This window comes from Peromyscus californicus, unplaced genomic scaffold (assembly GCF_007827085.1).
Source record: "Peromyscus californicus insignis strain IS unplaced genomic scaffold, ASM782708v3 Scaffold_93__1_contigs__length_160689, whole genome shotgun sequence".
Lineage (NCBI taxonomy): Eukaryota > Metazoa > Chordata > Mammalia > Rodentia > Cricetidae > Peromyscus > Peromyscus californicus.
Window position 1 is genome coordinate 71,144 of NW_026294610.1, and position 18,564 is coordinate 89,707.

The 18,564-nt window shown below is 43.6% G+C and overlaps 1 protein-coding gene across 1 annotated transcript in view; it reads left to right on the forward strand.

Annotated features, from left to right (window-relative positions):
- The first annotated feature begins 3,171 nt into the window (after positions 1-3,171).
- Positions 3,172-18,564, forward strand: part of LOC128105031 (run domain Beclin-1-interacting and cysteine-rich domain-containing protein-like) — a 47,742-nt gene continuing 32,349 nt past the window's right edge. Inside the window, exons 1-2 of the mRNA XM_052729842.1 lie at positions 3,172-3,223; positions 7,935-8,231. Of these exons, the coding sequence (XP_052585802.1) occupies positions 3,172-3,223; positions 7,935-8,231 (349 nt within the window). The remainder of the gene's footprint in view (positions 3,224-7,934; positions 8,232-18,564) is intronic.

Here is an 18,564-nt window from a genome sequence, read left to right on the forward strand (position 1 = left end):
AGAGACACAACCAGAGAGCAGACCCACACCGGGGACCCAGAATGAGGACCACGGCAGGCAGGAAAAGCCAGAGGGAAAAAAGCACCGCAATCTAAGTGGAAGATGTTTGAAAACACTGGCCTGGTTATGAGGCTCAATACTTCAGGAACTAAAGAACAGCTCAGGAAAAAACTTCAAAGAGACACACCCTTTGGATGGAACTACTAAGGTGGTTAATGATCTTGGTCAGGGCAGTTTCACTACATCAGCCATGCTAGGTGACAGAGTGTATGGAGGTGAGCAGAATATGTGTTTAAAACGCTTAACTAAATCTCTCAATGAAACACATGAACACACCCAGACACTGCTCTTCAAAATTCAGTAATGCAGTTTTGATGAGGACTCAAGATAAAACGTCCTGTGGTATGGGTAAGGTCTGTCACTCTTCCAAACTCCTGTGGCAATGTGGTTCCCAATATAAGCGTTAAGGGTAGCCGGGCGGTGGTGGCGCACGCCTTTAATCCCAGCACTCGGGAGGCAGAGGCAGGCGGATCTTTGTGAGTTCGAGGCCAGCCTGGTCTACAGAGCGAGATCCAGGAACGGCGCAAAGCTACACAGAGAAACCCTGTCTCGAAAAACAAACAAACAAAAAAAAACAAATAAGCGTTAAGGGTAAGGGGGCCTTTTTGAGTGAGGACTTTACAGGGATTCCATTTCCAAGGAAGGATGAATGTACTTTCTGCTAAGGTAATTTAGTTATAGCAAGAGCAGGGTGTTCGAAAGTGAACTGGGCCCCATGGCTCTTTATTACTACACTTCTTACTCTGTGACCTCCTCTACACGTGCCAATTTGATTTTCCACCTTTCGGCCCTGAGAGGAGATGGAAGTCCTCACAAAAAGCTGAATTGATGATGCTGGCGCAGTGCTCTCAGACCTCCAGGACTTTAAGCCAAAAAGACCAAAACAAAACCCCCTCTTCTCTCCATAAACTGTCTTTCTTCAACTATTTTGTTATGGCAACAGGAAACGCTGTGGGGCCAGAGTGACAGACAGTTTGGTGGAGGAGAGTACTGGCTGTTTTTACAGTGGATCTGGGTTCAGTTCCCAGCACTAGAATGGTGGCTCACAAATGCCTGTAACACCAGTTCCAAAGGGATCAGTGGTATCCTTTCCTGGCTTACTTGGGTACCAGACAAGCTGCAGTACATATACATGTGTGTAGACACTTACAAACACACATACAACAGATCTTTATAAAAATGAAAACATGGGGGGGGGGGCCTAAGCTAGGTGGTGGTGGTGGCCATGCATGCCTTTAATTCCAGCACTTAGGAGGCAGAGCAAGCAGATCTACAGAGTCAACAAGTTCCAGGATAGCCAGAGCTGTTACACAAAGAAATCATCTCGGGGGTGGGGGGGAAACCAACCAATAACTAACAACAACAAACACACATGGGACTGAAGAGATGGCTAAGAGGCTAAAAGCGTGTGCTGCTCTTCCAAGGTCCCAAAGTCAGTTCCCAGCACCTACTATCAAGTGACTCACAAACTCAACTCCGGTTTCCAGAGGATCTGAGGCCTCTGGCCTGAGGAAAACCTGCACTCAAGTACACATATCCACATGTAAACACACATACAAATAATATAAATCTTAAAAAAAAAACAATAGCAACAACAAAAAAGACAAAACTACACTCCCAGGAATTCCACTTTTGTGCCCTAGCCTATAATACACATTTGTTTGTGTTATAATAACTTAGAACATCAAGATACTGGAAATAACCTAAATGAAGTTAGCTAAAAAAAAAAAAAAAAAAAAAAAAATAGGGAAAAGTCTGTACTACGGATTTCTCTTGGATCTTCTTTTTTTAAAGACAAGGTCTCACTTTGTTGCCCAGGGTAGCCTCAAACTCCTAAGCTCAAGCAATCCTCCTGCCTTGGTATCCCAAATCAGTGTAAATGGATAATGGTGTTTGTTCCCTTAATATAACAGTCTTGCAATACATCTAACAAAAATGTACAAAACATCTCATGGAGAAAACTACACTACTGAAAGGAATCTTCACTGTTTACTCTGTGAGAACGTTTTCAAAAAGGATCTGACTAAGGATGCAGGATTCTAATCATAGGTGCCACCATCCCATGGGTTTGGGGGCCCAGATTGATAAACAGGAAAAGAGGCTCCCCTTCTATTCTGAAGAGCTGTGAGGAGGACAGGACCCAGACTGCAGAGAGCACCAGCCCCTCCCCCCTCCCCCAACACGGAGCTGAGAGCTGTAGGGATCTGAGCACTTCACCTCTCAGTTCCAGGCAGAGATGCTCTTTTATTTGTGCCTGTTTCCTGGAGGGTTTGCTTTTGTCTGTTTGCTGCTGTTAGGTTTGGGAACTGTTGTGTATGTTTTTTCATCCAGTCTACTACAAGGCTTTTTTTTTTTTTTTTTTTAATTATCCCTTTCGTCTATATCTCAAATACTTTACCCCTTATTTTAATGTCTTTTCCTTTTTCATTGTTTTTTGTTTGTTTGTTTGGTTGGTTGGTTGGTTTTTTGAGACAGGGTTTCTCTGTAGCTTTGTGCCTTTCGGGGATCTCGCTCTCTAGACCAGGCTGGCCTCAAACTCACAGTGATCCACCTGCCTCTGCCTCCTGAGTGCTGGGATTAAAGACGTGTGACACCACTGCTCGGCTCCTTTTTCATTCTTAATCCTGCCTCTTTTTACCTATCAGTTATAACCTTCCACAGCCTGAACAATTTCTACCATCTGTAGGCCCTAACAGTATCTCAACTTCCCTCTCCTTGATTCTTTTTACAAAGCTGAACTCATCCTTATCCTCACCCTCCCAACTTTCCTCCTAATCCTAACCTCAGTAACGAAATCCCAGGATACTCCATATTATCAGTGGTAGTTCATTCTCCAACAGACTGGTTACCACATCCGTAAAGATAATGTCCAGCAGCTGTGGTTACTATTCTCAGGGAATAGACAGAGCCCACCACCAGGAACTCCTTTCTAAACTGACCCTCAACTCTACCATATCCAAGTCTCACAATTAGCACTCCAATTGAAAGAATGTATCTTATTAAAAAAGAAACATTCCTAGTAATGAAATAATTCCAGATATGTGAACTCCAAAGAAGTAACGTAAGAAATTGGAAAAAACAACTCTTCCAAAAATTACTAATCCTACAGTAATGGCATCTAGTAAGAATGAATTATATGAAGCCCCGGCAGAGAATGCAAAAGGTAAGCATGCCTGAAGAAATCAAAGAAGATAAGCTGCTGAATGGGGACATAAGCAACTGAATGAAACAGAGAAGGCAACGCAAGGCTCTAAAGAGAGACGGAACTCCTAAAGAAAAACTAATCTGCATGCTGGGAACGGAAACAAGTCAAATAAAAATCTCCCTGCAAAGTTTCAGCACCTGAATGGACCAAGGGGAGGAGAGAAAGTGGAGGAACTAGAACAAACCAACACAGAAGAAGATAATTAATAAAGTTACCAACGAGAATTTTAAAAAGTGTGACACTCTATAAAGACCAAATATACGGGTTATAGGCACAGGAGAAAAATCTCATTCTAAAGGCAGAGAAACATTAACAAGATTTCTTCATGTTAGGAAAAGATGCCAACCAAGTTCTAGGAGGCATTGAGGACCAAACAGGCAAGACCAGAAAAGAATCTCCTCGGTCACAGCACAATTAAAATAGTAAATTAAAAGCAGCAGGGGGAAAACCAACAAGTCATATATCAAGGCAGGCTTATCAGGAGAAGAACAGGTCATGCGACTAAAATTTTAAGAGTCAGAAGACTTGGAATGATGTCTTTCAAGTTCTGAGAGATAACTGCCAACCCAGAATACTATACCCAGCAAAGCTGTCATAACTGAAAGAAAAATAAAAACTCTCCATGATAAAAATAGACAAAATTTGTGATCACTAAGCCAGCTCTATATAGAAGATACTTTAAGGAATTTTTCATACTGAAGAGAAACTGATCCATCCATAACACTACAGAATAAAACAAACTACATAATGGTGTGGAATATTTAAGATGTGCTGCATTCATTTATGCTGTGAAATATTTGTTTAATGATGCAAAGATGTGTTGTATTCTTATATGTTGCATTTGTTTAACTCTGTGAAGCTGTGTTACTTTGCCTGCCTAAAATACCTGATTGGTCTAATAGAGCTGAACAGCCAATAAATAGCTAAGTTGGAGAGAGAAACAGGTGGACTGCCAGGCAGAGAGAATAAATGGGAGAAGAAATCTAGGCTCGAGAGAAGAGGAGGAGTGAGAGAAGGATGCCAGGGGCCAGCCACCCAGCCAGCCAGAGTCAAAATGGAAGAGAAAGAGAGATCTATAGAATAAAGAAAGGTAAAAAGCGCAGAGGAAATGTAGTTAAAGAGAAACAGGATAATTTAAGTTAGAAAAGCTGGCTAGAAACAAGCCAAGCTAAGGCCGAGCATTCATAAGTAAGAATAAGTCTATTTATTTGGGAACTGCGTAGCAAGCAATGAATAAAAAACAAAACAAAAGAACTGCATAACTGTTAAGTGAGAGGGGGGAAAAAGAAAAAAAGCACTGCCCAAAATCAAGAAAATGACAAGAATCAATACACAACCTTCCATGGTAAGTGAATATTAATGGCCTCAATTCCTAAATTGAAGACCCAGTATAGAAAAGAAAAAGAAAAAAAAAAAAAAAAAAAAGCAAGAACCATTAATTCGCTGCCTCTAAGAAATGTACCTCACCACAAGACCGACATACCACCTTAGGGTGAAAGGCTGGGTAAAAGGTACTGCAAGCAAATGGACCTAACAAACAAGCAGGTGGTTTACTATCTGACAAGAGACTGGAAGTCAAAACAAGTAATGAAAGACAGTCATTTCACACATCAAGAGGACATTAAAACTGTAAATGTTTGTGTCCCAAAGACAGCTGCACTACTTTCAGAAAACAAATACTATTAGAAGTGAAGCCACAGATCAACCCTAAAGCAATAGTAGTGGGTAACTTCAAACCCCTGACTCTCTCAATTGGCAGATCTTCTTGACAAAAAAAATAAAGACGATAATTAGACGATATCATAGATAAATGGCCTTTAAGAGACACCCACAGAACATTCCATCCAAACATTGCAAATCCATTATTTTCAGCAGTCCATGGGACTTTCTATAAAATAGATCAACATTAAGAAAACTCATAAGAAGTGTAGGAGACACGAAGTTAAGCACTAGGGGGAAAAGAATGTTAAACATACAGGACTGTCTCTTTAAAGAAGTGTTTCCAAAGGCTGCGAGTGGATGTGGCTAGTAGCCTGGTGACCTCTGCACCAACCATATGGCAAGGCCACACCTGACTCCCCCAGACTCTTACATTTATCTCTATAGTGCTACATAATGCTGTCCTCTCCCAAACCTTTATCATGAGCTGTTTACCTCGAGCCAGCTTTTCCCAGTTAATCAATCTACAGAACCTAGCTTTACGGAAAATGCCACTTGTACTTTATAAAGAGTTTTGATGTAATCATGTCTTAAGTTTTATTGTACACATGGGATTGAGTTAATTATCGCAAGGGAACTTTCCCCAAAATTATGCTGTGCTTAAATATGCCTGAAACAAACTGCCTGGTGTCAGACTCTCAAGTTTGAGGCAACACTGGCTACTGAGTAGTATTGAACCAGACTTCCTTCTTGCCTAACACAGATTGGCACTCTGCTGGCTCTGATGTTGGCAGAGACCCCCCCCCCCCCCACAAGGAAGAACAAGACTCTACTTGATCAAAGTAATCTTGAGCAAAAATAACACTGCTGGAGGTATAACCATAATGGATATCAAGTTATGCTGAAGAGCCACAGTAACAAAAGCAGCATGGTACTGGCAAACACCACCACCACCTCAGACACGGAGGTCAATAGACTAGAAGAGAGGATTCGTCAGAGTCTACACAACTATAGCAACTCCATTTTCAACAAAGATGCCAAAAGCACACGGTGGAGAAAAGACAGCATTTTCAACAAAATATGATGGGAAAACTGAAGACCAAAATGCAGACTGAAACTAGTTCCTTATCTTAACTCCAAATGGATAAAGAACCTCAGCACAAGAGCTGAAACTCTGAAACTGCTTCAAGAAAAAGGTAGAGTACACATTAAGATATTGGCACAGGGAAGGAATTTGTGAATAGGACTCTGACCACTCAGGCAGGAAGTAAGATCAATAGCAAATAGGATTGCATGAAAATAAAAAGCTTCCGTACAGCAAAACCACCACCAACAAAATCCTGTCAACCCACTGAAGAGGCAGCCTATGGGTAAAAAAAAAAAAAAAAAAAAAAAAACTTTGCCAGTTATACATCCAACAGAGGATTAGTATATAGAATATACAAAGAATTCAAGAAACTAAACAGTAAAAAAACAGCACCACCCCAAACAAGGGAGTGGGGTACTGAGCAGTGAGTGTCCCCCCCCCAAAAAAGGGGCAAATAAACATTTAAAAGTATTCAACACCAGTAGTCACCTCGAAAACAAACCCAAACTGCTTTGAGATCCAATTTCACCTAGTCAGAATGGCTAGCATCAAGAAAACAAACGTTACCAAATGCTGGTGAAAATGTGAGGAAAGAACCCTTAATCCACTGTTGGTGGGAGTGTGAACTGGCACAGCCACCATGGAAACCAGTGGTTTCTAAGAAGCTTAAAAAACTGAATTACCACCGGGTGGTGGGGGCGCGCACCTTTAATCCCAGCACTCGGGAGGCAGAGGCAGGTGGATCTCTGTGAGTTCGAGGCCAGCCTGGGCTACCAAGTGAGTCCCAGGAAAGGCGCAAAGCTACACAGAGAAACCCTGTCTCGAAAAACCAAAAAAAAAAAAAAAAGTGCCATTTCATACCGTGGTCCGCTTGCATGAGAATGCCACATCATTCTTTCTCATCTCCTTCTTTGCTTTAAAACTTTTTATATTACATTTTAGTGTGTGTGTGTGTGCGTGTGTGTGTGTGTGTGTGTGTGTGTGTGTGTGTGTGTGTGTGTGTGTACGTGTGTGTGTGTGTGTACAGGAACACTCATGTGGAGGACGGAGGATAATTTTCAGGAGTTGGCTCTCTCCTTCCACCATGGGGGTCCAGGGCTCGAACTCTAGTAGTCAGCCTTGGTAGCAAGAATCTTTACTTACTGAACCATTTTGCCTTCCCCCAATTTTGATTACTAAGAAGCAGCACCATATTTCCTTAGTATCTGTCAGAGCTGTTCAATCTGTCTTTCTCACCTCTCCTTTTACCCCTTTGTTAACTCACATCCTAGAAACTGGCTGTGCCTGGCTTTGGTGGTGTATGCTTACAATATTAGCACCCGGGAGGCTGAGGATCCTGAATTCAAGGCCAGCCTGTGCCACAAAACCAAAACGGGGTGGGGAATTGGTGCAACGGTTGAGAACGATGCATTCTTGCAGAGGACCGGGTTCCAGGTTCGGGTCCTTGTCCTGGTGCCTTCGCGGGCACCTACACGCACGTGAACATACACTCAGACCCACGCATATACATATAAGAATATTTAAAAATAAAGCAGTAACCTGTACCCTGGCATCACTCCCGCTGGAGACCTTCCCACAAAGCCTAGCCTTTCTTCTGTTCTTTTGCGGTTCAGTTTGTGATCTCTTGATTTAAATGCTTGGTGTCTCCCAACACCAACAGGTGTTAAATCAGGATGGACTGAAGTGAAGTTAATCGAATTTGAATTATATTAGTTTTATTGTCTATCTTGACCTCCAACAGAGTCCGATTTCCAGAGTAAAGTGTGACAGGAGTGCACCCTCGCATTCCTGACCATCGTTAACTGGAGTTTTCAATCCAGGTACCCTGCCTAGCCAAACTAGCCTAGCACGCGGCTAGAGTCTGTGTGCCCGGGTTAGCTCAGCCTGGGATTGGGTAGGGCAGTGCATGTCGGGAGTGGCCAGTCTTCGAAGGGCTTATTGGGAATTGTAGTCTTTGGAGCCGGAAGTGGGGGTGGCAGGGGTTAGAACCGCAGCTGAAGCAGCAGTCCTTGGCGCTGACGCCGCCAGGGTGTAGTGCAGGGTTCCGAGCCCACCAGCCGTGGTGCCTCCCCTGTCCTGAGGGTGCAACGGGCGCCCTGGCGACCGAAGCGGCCGGGAGCCTCTCTTCAGCCCGGAGACGGCCTTGCAGTCCCGGATGCGTCCGGAGGGCGCGGGAATGGATCTTGGCGGCGGCAGGGAGCGCCTGCCGGAGGAGAGCAGGTGGGCTGGGAGCGGCTGGCAGTCAGTCGGGGCTGCTGGGTGCGCGCGAGCACCGGGAGACTTGGCACGGCTGGGGTGACACGCAGTGCGGGGCGCGGCAGACCTGAGAGCGACTGCCGCGAGTGACTTGTTTGGGAAGAATTTCCAAGAGGGCGTGTATAAGGACAGGGAGGAGAGTTTAGGGACGGAGAGTGAGGGTGGGTATGATTCGTTAGGGCCGGGAATAGAAGACAGTGAAGCCAAGATCCAAGACTGCTGGAGGAGCGAGGAGTACTGAGTCTGGGAGAAAGGACTGGGGTGCTGTAGTGAGATTTTATAGGCCAGACTCTGTAGATAAGAGCAAGGGGACAAGGTTGGTGCCCTGCCTTAAAACTTGTGGTGACAACCCAGACCGATATTAGGAGGGTGATGTAAGGATTTCTGGGAGCCAAGGTTTTAGGTTATGATTGGCCCAGGAAGGTTAGAAAGGGATGAACGTGGATGAGGAGGAGAGGACGGCCTGTGTGTAAAAAGCCACTGATTTCACTGGGTGTGGGCTTGCTGAAGGGACAGAAATTGTGTGCGTGCCCTTTGTCAGTGAGATCCCGCTGCTCTGAAAGGACTTCTGTCATTTCCTTTTCATCGGCAACCCCTTCACTTCTTTCTTCCCCACAGTGCAAACTAAAAGCAAGTTCAAGTTTATATGGAACTATTGTCAGAAAGTCTTAGCCTCTAGAAATAGGGGCTTTTAAGATTTATTTTCTTTTTTAATTTAAACAATTACACCCACGTATGTGTGTGTGTGTGTGTGTGTGTGTGTGTGTGTGTGTGTGTGTGTGTGTGTGTGTGTGTGGTGTGTACGTGTGTACACGTGCGGAGGTTAGAGGACAGCTTGGAGGAGGCAGTTCTCTCCATCCACCATGTGGATTCTGAGACTAGAATCAGGTTGTCAGGCTGGGGGGCAAACACTTTACTCAGAGAACCATTTCACCAGCCCAAATTAGGATTTAAAAGCTGCTTTAGCTCTGTGATCATTTAGACTTTGTAGAGATGTGTCTCCTGTTTGGGATTTGCCTCACTAACAACTGGTCTGAGGTTTGGGAGTGTAATTCATGGTAGAGTACAGGCCTAACGTGCAGGTGGCCCTGGGTTCCATCCCTAGCACCACGAGAACAACAGGAGCAGGTCTTAACCTCTTAGGAGGATGCAGGAGCAGAGACACACAGAAATATGGCAGAAGGGCGTCTTTCTTGACACTTAGAAATAGGTTCAGATACAGTGATGCTTTCCAGAGCAGGTGAAGGCGAAAGACTAGAAACAAAATAATCTCCCTCCATATTCTCAAGGGGGAATTGAAAACTGGTTGGGTGAAGATATCCCCGCTATGATTTCTTGAGTACGAGGTGGTTGAACCTGGAGTTTTTGCCTGAGGTCTATGAATGGTGTATACCAAATGAAACTGAATGTTTTACTTCCTTTTTCTACATTTTAGTTTCTGCTTTTGTATATTTGGCTATGTAGTCTTCCTCCAGATGTCTGTGAAGTATTTTATGTAAAAGATACCTTGTAGCTGCCAAACAGGCTTTAGGTTATTTTGACTTTCCTGTGCTATCTCGGGTGGAGCAGGCTGGGTCAGATTTAAATTGGGTTTTTCTTCCCCATTTAGCTGGAGCTTCATTAGTTAGTTATTTATCCATGACTCATTTGCTGTACGCCAGACGCGGTCTTGACAGCATTATGGATGCTAACTTATTTACTGTCTTAACAATTGCGAGGTACCTGCTGTACCATTATCACTTCCCAGATGAGGAAGCAGGGACACGGACGGGATCAGTGACTTGTGGTTATGCATGGACCTCTGGTGGAACTGAGACTCACACCCAGTTCTAATATCTCTACTCTGCTGCCGCCCAATATGATAATGTGACAGGTGTACACAATAATGCTTTAATTTTTACCGTTCTGTGCCTGTCATCTAGGTGGGTGGGACAACTCCTTTGCAGGTGTATTTTTTCTGTCGATTACCACTTTTATACTTGCTTCTTAACTAGAGTACTTTAAACAATTTCAGCAATGGGCTCCCCCTACCGCTCCCCCCGCCCCACACAGTCACTCACTCAAACTTGTTGTAAGGCTACTCTCTATTGGTGGCTGATTAGTTCAGATTGTGTTTTCAGTGAAGCTTCATGGTACTGATGGCCTCCTTAGTTCCAGATAGACACTAGTAAATCAGGCCTTATGTGTGAGAATTGAGGCATTGTGGCTGGGCCACTGCAAACATGACCTTTTTATGGTCACTACAACACACAGTTCAGAGAGCCATCTCGATGAGACAGCAGCAGTTTTCAAGCATGAAGGAGATACAGTTTTCCAATGAAAGCACTTGATAGTGAAATGTGCGTAATTTAAACCCACCAAAGCTTCTCTTTTGTTCTTATCTCAGTCAATAGCATTTTCCACTCAGTCAACCAAGCCAGAGCCTCACAGTGAAATTTCAGACATCTCTTTTCATTTCTTATATCCAAAGCTATAGTAGAAGCCTAGCTTGTGTGCTTGACTTGGTCATCTTACTGGGCCCTGCCTGAGTAAGGCAGTGCTCTTCCCTGCTGGACGATCATAAGGATTCAATAAGATAATGAGGTCAGGTTCCTCACAGAATGCCTGGTATGTACTAAAGTACAGACGGTTGTTTGCTTTGTCCAGTCTCCAGTTTCCATGTGCTAGGTGTGTTGTCCACAGGTTATTATTCCCAGCAGTGTGATTTTTTTCTTCCTATTTCCATGGCTCCTCTAGCTAAGTTGAGCTCGTGGGAGATTGGGGTGTTGACCTAGCTCTTAACTTCATCCTAGAAGTGCACTTACATAATAGGTTCTCCCATTGTTTTCCATGTAGTTAACTATCTGATAGCAGAATACCACTGTGCTTAAGAATGATATTTATCAGCCGGGTGGTGGTGGTGGCGGCGCACGTCTTTACTCCCAGCACTCAGGAGGCAGAGGCAGGCGGATCTCTGAGTTCGAGACCAGCCTGGTCTACAGAAGTGAGTTCCAGGACAGCTGGAGCTGTAACACAGAGAAACCCTGTCTTGAAAAACAAAAAAACAAAAACAAAAGAAGAATGATATTTATCCTCCCCTAAAGTTTCCGTAAATGCTGGTTGTTTGGGAGTTGTCTCCTGAAACCGTCAGCTAGAACAGTAGTCCTTCAAGCGTTCCTTTGTCATCCTAGACGTCCCTCGGCCACGCAGGCTACTTGAGAGCTAGGAATTCTGCTCTAGCCAGGGCTCAGTTTTCCTGGTGCAGTGGCCCAGAGGCAGAATTAAATAGGAGCGCATATTTTAGTGACTCTGACACCCAGAGGACCAAAACTACCTCCTTCTATGTCCTCAGCCCCAGTTTGTAGCATTTTCTATTTAGCCAACTGAGCCAGAACCTCACAATAAAATTGGATACTTCCCTCTTCTCCTTGTTCCTTATCCAAGCAGGCACTAGTGTCTGTCACTTCTGTGACATTTTCTTCAATTCTTTTTTTTTTAAAACATTTACAGATATAAAGGTTTATAGTTCTTAAAAAAAAAAATCCAAGGTATAGAATTGCTTTTAGGCACAGCCCAACCTTGGTGCTGAAAGTTAGGTGTTTGCCCCTGTCTCTACGCTGGGTTCTGGCTTGTTGGTTTTCTTCTCAAGGAGACCTTCTCCAGGGAGACCTTAGCAACTCCAAACCTGGCAATCTCAGCAGCAGTAACAGAAAGGATGCAGTCCAGCAGCTCCAGCAAAAGTGGGCATTCCGGGGCCGACCGGCTGGTGCTCTTACAGTCAGAATGTAGAGCACATTGCTCACTTGGGCCTGGACTGTGTTGGCCTTCAATGATGGATCCTAGGGTAGGATGAAGCCTCTGTAGAACTTCATTGACCAAAATAAGTGAAGAGGTGGTTCCCCTCTGGAAAGTGGTTCCATTTTCAGCAGGTCCTAAGTTCCAGGCAGGTGCAGGTGCATATGGCCATTTGCAGACATAATCTCACAGTGGAGATTATTCTAGCAACTGCTTAACTAATTGTCCTCTCTAAATGCGGTCTCCATACAGTTGCTTATTCAATTTTTCAGAAACAAAGTCACTGCAGTGTTTGCTCAGGGATGTTCAGCGATTTCTCCCCCCTGTAGTGTGTATATACAATGGAGTTTCTTCAGCCATAGTGATGAAGTTACATTGTTTGTCGGAAAATGGACGCTCCTGAGGACAGTCATATAGTCCGTCTCAGAAGGTTAACTATCCCATTGCCTCTTATTTTTCTCTCCTTCTTATTCTTTATAGATCCATACGGTCATAGATGTACTGACGACATGGACGTAGAAGTGAAACTGGGGAACAAAGGGGGCAGTGGGAGGGAGGAAAGAGGGGAGCGCAGTGGGGTGTGAGGGCATGTGCTCACAGCACAGTATATACTTGTGTGAAAACAGTTTATAATTAGGAAGAATGTCAAATTGTAATATAGAATTCAGCAATTAAAGAGAAAAAAAGAAAATACAGTCCCAAGTCCTTACACTAGGATTCAGTTTGAGTTTGAGTCCCCCTGAAGTTCCTAGTCAGGGCTTCGTGACAGTCGGTCACCTAGACTTTTCTCAGCCTTCTCAGCCTTGCTTCTGAGCGCTCCTTGCAATGTCTCTCTCCTCCTTTGCCTGAAGAGCTTAGTCATCCTTTAAATGATGCTCTTTAGCCGGCATTCCTGCCCTGTTCTTTCCATTTCTCCGTCACAACCCTCTCTTTCTCTCCGCGCATTTTCATGTATCATCGTTTTTCCCCTGCACGCTTTTCTTTTTCACCTTGATAAATCAGACAGTGCATCGGGACGGGTGGTAAAGCAGGTGGTCGTGTGAATCTTGAGCATCCTGCACTCTGTAGTTCAGTTTGTATCAAACGCATGCCACTCCTGCCCCTTTCCCTACTCCCCTGCCTGCAGATGTACCCTTGAAGCTTTGAGGAAAGTGCTTTCATCAGAATGCAGGAGGGGGAGGGATGTCAGCTGATGGCAGGTACTAGATGCCTCAAGGCTTCGTGGTAGTCTTCATCCCACAGCTGTTTCTCTTTGTGGCCGTTTATCAGTTCTTCTACAAGATGGCTTTTTTTTTTCCTCTTCTTCCTCATCTTTGCCACCTTTCTCTTTTAATTAACGTAATTAGTTTATTTTGGTTTTACAAGGTGGGGTTTATAGTTGTTTTTTTTTTCTTTACTCTTTGAGGGTCCACCACCCAGCTACCAAATAAATACATGGAGACTTATTCTTATGAATGCCCGGCCTTAGCTTGGCTTGTTTCTTTCCTTCTTACTCCATGGCTGGTTGGCTGGCCCCTGGTATCCTCCCCTCCTTCTCCCTTTCTTGCTCCTCTACTTTCTCTTCTTTTTCTCCTTGTATTTATTCTGTCTGCCTTGCAGCCCCGCCTATCCCTCTCCTGCCTTGCTATTGGCCATTCAACTCTTTATCAGACTAATTAGGTGTTCTAGGCAGGCAAAGTAACACAGCCTCACAGAGTTAAACAAGTGCAACACATTTTTGCATCATTAAACAAATATTCCGGGGCTGGAGAGATGGCTCAGAGGTTAAGAGCACCGACTGCTCCTCCAGAGGTCCTGAGTTCAATTCCCAGCACCCACATGGTGGCTCATAACCATCTGTAATGAGATCTGGCACCCTCTTCTGTATACATAATAAATAAATAAACCTTAAAAATATAAAAAATATTCACAATAAACAAATATTCCACAGCATAGAAGAATGTAACACGTTTTAAACTAATATCCCACAGCAAGGGTTTTTCTGTATAGCCCTGGCTGTCCTGCAACTTGCTCTGTAGACCAGGTTGGCCCCAAACTCAGAGATCCGCCTGTCTCTGCCTCTCAAGTGCTGGGATTAAAGGCGTGCGCCACCATGACCCACCTGACCCTTCTCTTTTAAAATCATTTCCTACAAGTGTTTCATCCACTTGTCTGGTTGATGATAGAACCTGCTTTGACAACATGATTGGCACTAGCCACAGGTAGTAATCAAGGTAGCGATTTTTAAGTTTCATGAGGAAGAATGGTCTATTGATAGCATAGGATATGGGAATCCTAGCAAAGGAACAATAGTCAAGCAGATTATTTAATATCTCTGAGAAGAAGCTCAGCTAGAGCTGAACCTGAATCCCTCAGGAAGGTGACAAGAGAAGAGAGAATTCTAAGTGGAGAGATCTGGTGACTAAAGTCCCAGAAGTCAGAGTGAGTCGACTCTGTGTGTGTGATAGAGAGCACACTAAGTGGACTTGGTTGTATTTAGATTGAGGAATTCTAGCAGGAAGGTTAGTATTGAGGTTGACCAAATGATGGCGAATATGTGAACTCCATGCTGAGGAGCTTGTTTGTCAGCCATGGGTATAGTTCTACTGTAAGGAGTTCCCCTGCCTTTTCTTAAATCTGCTTATCATTGAAATTCAGTCATTCCAGTACCGTTCAAGTTTGGTAGCATTGGTGAGGCATTTGTCGAATAGGTATTTTTATAAAGCTGTCTAGAGATAATGCTTATTTCTTCCTAGAACAGGGCCGGCCAATGGCTAGGTTCTCCTGCATGCCTCCGAGTTGAGAGACTGTACAATAGAGTCAAATATGTTTCCACAAGCATATTATTTAAGAAGCAGCATAAATATTTAATCACAAAATCTAAAAGTTAAATCCTACATAATTAAAAACAAATTATATAGCTAGATATGAAGAAATGTTAAACTCAAGTTAAGTATGGGAGTCTTTTGCTATCTCTGTGTTATCAATAATTCTTTCTCTTTTATTTTCTGTCTTTCTGTACCTAGAGGAGGAACCAGTTCTTTCTAGAAAGTGTTTTCTGGCTTTGAAAGTCCCAGGGGCTTGCCTAGTCAGAGTCTTTCAGCACGAGAAACCTTTTGACATTTGAGTATTTAAAAATCTTTTATGGTACTTTCCAGTTCTTGTTTGCTAATGTGGTTCAAATTGTTGCTCTTTTAAAAATTTTGTTTATTTTTATTTTATGTATATTAGTGATTCCTTGTGTGTGTGTGTGTGTGTGTGTGTGTGTGTGTGTGTGTGTGTGTGTTTATGTGTGTGTGCACCCTCAGAAGCTAGAAGAGGGTGTTAAGATCCCCTGGAATTGGAGTCACAGACAGTTGTGAGCCACCATGTGAATCATGGGAACAGAGTCCGAGTCCTCTGCAAGTGCTCTTAACCACTGAGCCATCTTCCCAGCCCCTGGGGATCCTTTGCTAGTTGCTAATCTCAGAAAAAGCCTAACAACTCCTCTCCTTTGTAGTCCCCTCATATCACCAAGGTAACACTGGTAACATGTTTTTTTAGTATGTCTACATTGAGATCAGCTCTCTCTCTCTCTCTCTCTCTCTCTCTCTCTCTCTCTCTCTCTCTCTCACACACACACACACACACACACACACACACACACACACACAGCTTTGGAAAGCCTTTCTGATCAAAATTTAGTTCTTTTCTGGTATTCTATCATGTTGGTATCATGTCCCACCCTCCATCTCAGGGATCAAATCATTGTTTGACTTGGTACAGCCTGACCTCTAACTGTGATCTCAGTAATGATATCCATCCTAGATAAATGACATCTTGGGAAAGGGATATGCTAGAGTAGTTTCCTTTGGCTTCTTTTTAGGGTCTGGGACGTAATTCAGTAGATGAAGGGGTTGCTCTGCAAGTGTGAGGCCCCGGATTCTGTTCCTAGTCCCTACGTTAAAAACAAGCAAGCAAACACCAAAACCAGGTGTGGTAGGTAGCATGAGTTTGTAATCCCAGCTCTGGGACACTGAGACAAGCGATTCTCCGGGGCTTGCTGGTCAGTCAGCCTAACTGGAGCATCAGGCCTCAGGAGCCCAGTGAGAGACCGTGTTTCCAAAAAACAAGGTGTCTGACTCCTAAAGAGCAACAGCTGAGGTTAACCTCTGGCCTCTGTGTGTACCTGTGCAAATACACACACACACACACACACACACACACACACACACACACACACACACACAGAGGAAAAGATACTTGATTCTCTATGGTGGTCTCTTTACTTACATCTAATGGATTAACTTCAAGTTAATTTAGTATCTCAACTCTCTGAAAATATTTCCATCGTTAAGCTAGAGAATACTAAAAGGCATACTCTAACTATGTAAGTACAAATGTTAAAGGCTTACCGTTCTTCCAAATGAGCATCTACCACGCATAGAGTGCTTGGGATACCATAGAAGAGACACATTTCTTTTTCACTTGGTATCTCAGGGACACTTTCTTGCGGGAAAGGAAGGTTCTTGAGCTTTGTCCAGAGGACATTATTGGTAGACCTGAGTGCTCAGAGGTTCTAGGACTTCCGTGTTCTTTGTAGAATTTTGGGAGCAAAGAATGATGTCTTCTTCGTGATAATCTTTAAGAAGTTAAAGTAGTCCTGACCCAGAATGAGTCAGAACACAGGTATGCAGCCTCTCGCCGAGCCACACTAGCTGTTAGGCCTGTAAGACTTGATTGTAGTTTGTTGGAATGTGAAAACCGAGTCTGTCAAAATAGACCAGAGGTTGATTAGCCCTGCTAAGAGGAGACAGTCAGTGAGCACCCATTGGTAGTCAGCCTCTGGAGTGGTATAGTTTCTCACAATGTAAAAATAAATGGCATTTTAAATGATTGCTTCAGTTCTGTGGGCATTTCAGGACTGGTATAGAAATACAAGAGAAGTTGGTGATTCAATGTATTGTTTTTGTTTTTGAGACAGAATGTCACTCTGTTGCTCATGCTGGCCTCTTTGTAATACAGGCTGGCCTTGAGTTTATAGCAATCCTCTTGTCGAAGCCTCCTGAGTGCTGGGATTATGGATGTGAACCACCATGCCCAGCTGGTGATTCAAATGTTTAATAAGGAAAAGAAAACCTGAATTTCTCCCAGTTGTAGCAAATTCTTGTTTACAAGGCCTTCAGAGCAAAAGCCCAATGCGCCTGACCCCCCCTTTATGGATGATTCTCCTACCCTCTCCCTGTCAATCATTCATTTTATCTGTGGATGATTCTCCTACCCTATTCCCATCACTCATTTTATCTATGGATTTTACTTGTCTGCCTTTACTCATCTACTTTTCTAAAATTGCTCAGAAAATGCACAAAAGATTTGTTTTTTAGTGATAGAAAGGATTATAATTCAGGATCCATTCTTTGCTAGTATTTACATGATATAAAATAGTTATGATAAAGTTTCCTGAAGAAATCTTCACTGTTTCCTATGATCGCCATGAAAAGAGGAAAGAGCAATCATCTAATAATGGAAAGGAAGATAATGTGTAATAATTGGGGGCCCAGGAGGTCAAGTGTGACACATCATCTCCTTGTGTTTTCCTTGTCCACTTTGACCAGTACATCCAGGGCCTGCATTCAGTTGCACTTGGTTTTGAGTTTTTATTGCTTCAAAGCTGTGGAGAGAAGATGCTAGGGATTAAGAGGGACCTGGAAGATGATGGGGCAGCAGTTTTCTGACTTTTCCAGTGAAGTTCGTCAAGTAGTCTAGGAGAACGAGTGACTTCAGTGCACCCCTAAAACCTTTTTTGTTTTAACGTTCACTTACAAATCACGGAGGGGGAAAATTTCATGGTTTGCCTGGGGATGTAGCTCAGTTGGTAGAGTTTCTGTCTGGCATAAGAAAGCTCTGGGTTCGAGCCCTAGCTCTGCATAAAATCAGAGCTGGCAGCACACACCTGTAATGTCGGCACTTGGGAGGTGGTGGCAGGAGGCTCCCAAGTCGGTTCTGCTCAGCTCCAAAGTGAGTTTCTGTTCTTCCCTGTAGCACTTGTGTGCATGTTTGAAGTGCCCTCTGGCCTTCACTGTGCTCTGCTTAGTACTTGGGAATACAGTGAAGAAGAAGCAGGGTTGGCCTGGGTTTATATCATAAAAGATTTCTGATTTGGGGCAGGGGAGATGGCTCAGTGGTAAGGGGCACTTTCTACTCCTCTAGTGGACCCAGGTTTGATTCCCAGCACCTACGTGGCGGCTCACAGCCAACTGTAGCTCCAATCTCAGGGGATCCAGTGCCCTCTCTGGCCTTCACCATTACCAGGCATGACTCAGTCACAGACATACATGTAGGCAAAACATCCATACACATGAAAATAAAGTTTTGAAAAAGATTTCTGATTGTGGAAGGGTGTCTCATCTTTTGCCTATGTATTATCATTATTCAAAAGTGGTTCTTTTGTCTTGTTTTTGTTGTTTTTTGAGACAGGGTCTTTTTTTTTTTTTTTTTTTTTTTTTTTGAGTAGTTCCTGGCTGTCCTGGAACTAGCTCTGTAGACCAGGCTAACCTGGAACTCA